At 45.6% G+C, this 5,537-nt stretch overlaps 2 protein-coding genes across 2 annotated transcripts; both read right to left on the bottom strand.

The window, feature by feature from the left end:
- Positions 1-1,945: 1,945 nt before the first annotated feature.
- LOC123258254 lies at positions 1,946-3,896 on the bottom strand. The gene is made up of 2 exons (XM_044718126.1): positions 3,108-3,896; positions 1,946-3,025 (listed from the first exon to the last, which is right to left on the bottom strand). The coding sequence occupies exons 1-2, from the start codon at positions 3,894-3,896 to the stop codon at positions 1,946-1,948; spliced, it is 1,869 nt and encodes a 622-aa protein (XP_044574061.1).
- A 142-nt stretch (positions 3,897-4,038) lies between these two features.
- LOC123258253 lies at positions 4,039-5,056 on the bottom strand. Its single transcript, XM_044718125.1, has 2 exons — positions 4,783-5,056; positions 4,039-4,520 (listed from the first exon to the last, which is right to left on the bottom strand). The coding sequence occupies exons 1-2, from the start codon at positions 5,054-5,056 to the stop codon at positions 4,039-4,041; spliced, it is 756 nt and encodes a 251-aa protein (XP_044574060.1).
- Between the last annotated feature and the right edge of the window lie 481 nt (positions 5,057-5,537).

The raw sequence follows: 5,537 nt of genomic DNA, 5'->3' as shown, positions 1-5,537 counted from the left end.
TTTTGGCAGCGTTGGTCCCGGGAGTACGTCTTGGGCCTACAGGCGCGGTCGAAGTGGCAGCGGGAGCAGGAGGACGCCAGAAAGGGCGATCTGGTCCTGGTCGCCGAGGACAACCAGCCGCCCCAGCAGTGGAGCACCGCCAAGGTCGTCGAGACTCACGCCGGCGCGGACGGAAGCGTCAGGGTCGCCGACGTCAGGACGACTAGAGGAGCAGTATTCAGGAGAGCAGTCCACAAGCTGGCGAGGTTGCCAGTAGTTGAAGCATAATGAAGGCCTTTAACGGGGCCGGTGTATAATTAATTAATTAAGTGGAATGTTATGAAGTCTAGTATAAGTTAGTTTAGGGCGGAGCGGGAGCGCAAGTAAAGCTCTCACTTGCGCTCTCCCATGAATTCGCCCCGCTTCGTCGCACTAGATAAGCTAGGCTTAAGTTTTTGTTGATATGAATATAATCGAATTTATAACGTTAAACAGAGTGCACGCATTTCTCGTTTTGTTAGTTGCTATATTTAATTTTACAGCCACCTTTTTGCCTTTCGGTTTTTTCGCGACGAGATAAAATAATCTCAATTAACAAAAGGAGTACGCCTCCTTTTCACCTAAACTTTATTTTACATATCAAATTATAAATTTCGCATCAAAATTTTAGGTTTCATAATTTTATAAGTATTGGAATAAATAACAATCCAGCAGGAATGCTAAATGAAAAGTTTATAATTCCTCTAAAGAATGAAAAGGTACAACTCCTCTAAAAGTGGTCCGATGTGACTGAATTTTGTTCTGTGGTCATAAATTAGACAGTGAAACAGTTTTGATCCCCAACCGTTAAGACGAATGAGTAGTGGACTGTAGAGTTATATGTTCTTGTCAGTTTCGCTGTCTTATTGGTACTAAGAAAATTTACATTTGTAGAACTTAACGATAGGTGTGTGTGTGCATACATGTTGTGGATTCTAAAGCTAGTACGTATAGAAAATATAAAGATGACAATATGGGATAACTTATAAACTATGTATCGATAGTCCATTCCTAAACATCCCGGGCCACCCTGAAACACGGTTTCTGAACTGAGTAGTTTCGCAATTTTCGTTATTGGCCGGGTTTTGAGCCGGATGATCCTGACTGCTCGAACCATATTGTCCTTTCCTTGGAAAGTGTCGATCCCCTTCGCTAGTTGCCATGATGCTGGTGGTGTGTTGGACTCCTTGACGAGCACAACGCTGCCGATCGAAATGTTAGGGGTTGTCGTGGTCCGCTTAGGACGCTGCTGATGCTTCGCCTCTGCTGACAACTGCAAAGGTTGGATTTGTCCACCCACTCTTAGCAGGTTGTCCTTGCCGATGATTGGTGAGAGCTTGACCAATTGAGATTGGTTCCCTAGAGCCTTGTTTGCGCGTAGTAACTGGATCTCCTGTTGAAAACCAGCTTGAGCTTGTTGCAGCCATCGAATCCTTGCTGCTTTGATCTCATCAAACTTTAGAGAGTTCGATGTTTGTTTCGAAGATGGGTGCTTCATGCGATGAATGAAGCGCAAAACGTAAGCAAGTGTGTGTATAAGCTTCAGCCAAGATGAGTTGCGATTGGGAAGCTTATCCCATGGGTTGTCCGTCGTGACATTCGTCTGCGCAGCTAGGCAGGTAGTTTTGGTAGTTATTTTTCAACCTTTCCAAGAATTTTTCCTTGTCCCTCAGCCATGAAGGACCCTTCCACCATAATTGGAAGTCAATGAGCTCGGATACTCCCAAGCCACGGGATGCGCAATCCGCTGGGTTCGATTTTGAGTCTACATGCCGCCATGCATGCTTCGGGATGGTTTCGAGGATTTCTGAAGTGCGGTTTCCAACAAAAGTCTTGAGTTGGGCTGGTAAATACGATAACCATGACAGGACTATCGTCGAATCACTCCATGCGTAAATCGTTACGTCGTTGTTCATTAGTCCAGCTTTTATGGTAGAAGTTGACTCAGTAGAAGTGCGCCACATAGTTCCAGGCGCGGCAAAGACTGCTGCTTCAAAGGTGCCACTCTTGTTTTTGCTGCAAGTATGGCGACCGAAATGGTTCCATCGTCGTTAACCATTCGGCTAGGATATTTCGATAGGTTTACATTGTACGACAATGTGTCCTCTCCAGGGTGCCAATGCAGCCCTAGCACTTTGACTGGTGATTGTGAGGAATCCGTGTTATCCTCCGATTCGATGCGTTTGGTATTCGATACCCATTTCCCGAGCTCTAGGTTAGCACAGGACATCAGTTGGACGAGTTCGTCCCTGTTGCGTAGCAGCTCATCCTCACTATTTGCTCCAGTGAGCACGTCGTCGACATAGAAATCTTCCAACCCGATTTTTGCTGCATTCGGAAACTCGTTCTTATGGTCAGCAGCTAGTTGCTCTAGCACTCTGACTGCTAGAAATGGTGCGCATGATGTTCCATACGTCACCGTGCATAGTTGGAAGTGCTTGATAGGATCTGACGGATCCTCTCTCCATACGATTCTCTGATAGTCTCTATGTTTTTCGCTCACCCATATTTGACGGAACATCTTGACTATGGCTGAAAAGACGTATTTGTACATACGGAATCGCAAGCACACAGCAAATAAGTCTCGCTGAATACTCGGTCCGATCGAGAGCGTGTCGTTTAAAGCCATGCCTTTGGCGTCTTGATATGATCCGTCGAAAACCACTCGAAGTTTCCGACCCAATACGGGATGATGTGGCAGGTAGAAATTACTACCCTTGGGAATTTCGCTCGGTGAGATTTCTCGCATATGTCCTAGCTCCTGGTATTCCCTCATGAACTTTACGTAGTCGTTACGTAATTGTTGATTCTGTGCTAAACGTCGTTCAACAGATTTGAACCTCTGCAGCGCTCCTTGAAGTGTATCTGCGAATTGTGTTTCGGATACTTTAAACGGAAGTTCCACGATGTACTTGCCTTGTTCGTCTCGAGTGTGTGTTGCAAGAAAGTGTTTCTCCACCTCCTCGTCTTCAGGTTGAACTTCTGCCTTGCGTTGTATGCTCTCCAGCTCCCAGAACCTTCTGAGATAAGCATCGATGTCGATTGTCGTTGTGAGTGCCGTAGCGTAGTGAAAGCAGTGATGTAATTACCCATCCGAAAATTGATGATATAGCAATGAGCTTTCCTTTGTTGTCGTAGATCTTTCTCCCAGTTATAACACTCCAAACGTGTTCGCTGCCCAAAAGAATGTCAATTGGGGCATTCGTGCTAAATTGCGAATCTGCCAATTGCAGATCGTTGAAAACTTGAAGTACAGACGCGTCGATGGTCTGCCTTTCCAATGATGTTGTAATCTTTCCAAGCACGTGAGCCTGGACTACCAGCTGATCTTGCGAAATACGGGATTGGATGCTTATAGTGCTGCATCCCCTTGTAGTGTCTGCTTTGGTTGATGAAATTCCCGAAACCAGTATGCGTGATGGCGTACGAGCCAAACCAAGTGTTTGTATACAGCGTTCAGATATATACGACAGTTCTGAACCCGTGTCCAATAGGAGTCGGCATGCAACCAAATCTCCCTTTGCGTTGCGAACGTTGACCATGACCGTAGGCAAGGTGCTCCTGTTCCATCCAGTTGATTGTTGTGAATTTGCACTGCCTTGTGCACATACAATTGCTGCAGAACCTTCTGCTTGTGCGATGTGACTCGTAGCCACCGTTGAGATGTGTGCGCTAGGATCCTCCTGATCCTCACCAGTTTGAGCGATTGTTCCAATAGCCTGTTGCGTGCGTTGCAGATGCAACAGTGAGTGATGCTGACCTTTACATTGTCTGCACTTGAACGTCGATTTGCATTTTCTGACCCCATGACCAGGATTCAGGCAATTGTAACACAGAGCGTTTTCCTTGGCAAACGAAAACCTCTGTCCTGCTGACATATCCAGGAATTGTTGGCATCCATACAGACGATGCTCTGTAGAATGACATTTGCTGCACTTGTTTCCTTCAAGTACAACCAGCGAATATGTGACCTTCCTTGTCTTGTCACCGATTGAGGCTGTAGTCTTGCCTCCGATTGTTTCACGCTTGCTTTAGTTCCTCGCAACGTGCATCCAAAAATTTGAAGAATTCCTCCAGTGTGGGTGAGTCTGTCTCCACACTGCGCTCGATCCACCTGCGTCGAGTATCTGCATCCAGCTTCTCCAGCGTCAAGTAGATGATCCAACAATCTCGTCCTGTTTCCTCTATGGCATCCAAACCACGCACTATTTCATTGGCGCCGTCTGACACCTTCCGTAATGTTGTTGTATCCGACCTTGTTGTTGTTGGCAGCTTCATAAACTGCTCCAATAGTGAATTCACGATGTGCCGTGGACGATTATATCTTTCATTAAGTCGCTCCCACGCAGTGTTGTAAGCTGAATCCGCAATAGCCAAATGTCGTACCAGATTCGCAGCCTCGTCGATCAGAAGAGATTTCAAATGATGAAATTTGTGCGTATTTGTCAAATTCGCCTTGTTGTGAATTGTGCTCTCATATATGTCTTTGAAGGCTGGCCACTCTGAATAATTGCCAGCGAATCGTTTAATTTGAATTTTAGGCAATTCGCTTTGAGCTGATGCCCCTACCATTTGAGCACTACCTGAATTCGCCGCGTAGGCGTCTCCTCCTTCAGGTCTCGACATGTTTGCAGTGGCTCGATTTGCCGCCAACTGCTCGAAGAGTTGTTGTTGTTGTAGCAAACTTATTATTGCGTCGTTGTTTTGCAGCACGCCGCTGCCGTTTTCACTGATCCCAATTGATGGACTAGGTCTTGTACCTACCATCGCCGAAAGTAATGCATCTGCCCTTAGATATTTTTCCTCGTAGAATCTGTTGTCGCTCCGAATCCACATAGCCATCTACTTCGTCGAGCATAGCTATTTCATCACCAAATCTATTGAATTCTTTCCATGTTGTGTCGAGATGCTTCAGCCGCGAAGACACCTCTGCCCGTGTGGCGTTCGAATTTTGCTCGTCCTCAGCCCAAGCCAAGCTCCGTGTGATATTGGCCTTGAGTCTGGCGCGCCCTTTTGTCAATGCTTTTAATTGCTCCATGCCGAGAAACAATTACAAATGAGAACCAATGCACAGAAAACTACAAAACAAATCCGGATGCGAAGGACCAAACAATGATCCCCAACCGTTAAGACGAATGAGTAGTGGACTGTAGAGTTATATGTTCTTGTCAGTTTCGCTGTCTAATTGGTACTAAGAAAATTTACATTTGTGGAACTTAACGATAGGTGTGTGTGTGCATACATGTTGTGGATTCTAAACCTAGTAGGTATAGAAAAGTATATAGATGACAATATGGGATAACTTATAAACTATGTATCGATAGTCCATTCCCAAACAAGTTTGGCATTCAAAATTTTTGAAAATTCTTTCTTGAACTGGCGGTACGGAAATATGACATTTTTGGGGGTGGTAGGGGGCGTGGCACAAACTTGAAACAAACGGGGCCTGCGTTTTATTTGCAGGAGTCATAGTGCCAAAATTTAGAGCAGTGTCGCTTATAGTCTTTAAGATCCACGAG

Source organism: Drosophila ananassae, assembly GCF_017639315.1.
Source record: "Drosophila ananassae strain 14024-0371.13 chromosome Y unlocalized genomic scaffold, ASM1763931v2 tig00000179, whole genome shotgun sequence".
NCBI classification, from domain to species: domain Eukaryota; kingdom Metazoa; phylum Arthropoda; class Insecta; order Diptera; family Drosophilidae; genus Drosophila; species Drosophila ananassae.
Note: the sequence above shows the minus strand (reverse complement) of the source record. Positions and strands in the feature narration are given on the sequence as shown.

What these genes read in the sequence shown, in the direction of transcription:
- LOC123258254 (XM_044718126.1), bottom strand. Translation starts at nt 3,896, where the DNA reads ATGTCAGCAGGACAGAGGTTTTCGTTTGCCAAGGAAAACGCTCTGTGT. An exon ending in TATCATCAATTTTCGGATGG is followed by an intron (nt 3,026 to 3,107) that starts GTAATTACATCA and finishes AGGTTCTGGGAG; the next exon opens with CTGGAGAGCATACAACGCAA.
- LOC123258253 (XM_044718125.1), bottom strand. Translation starts at nt 5,056, where the DNA reads ATGGAGCAATTAAAAGCATTGACAAAAGGGCGCGCCAGACTCAAGGCC. An exon ending in ATGCATTACTTTCGGCGATG is followed by an intron (nt 4,521 to 4,782) that starts GTAGGTACAAGA and finishes GCAATTATTCAG; the next exon opens with AGTGGCCAGCCTTCAAAGAC.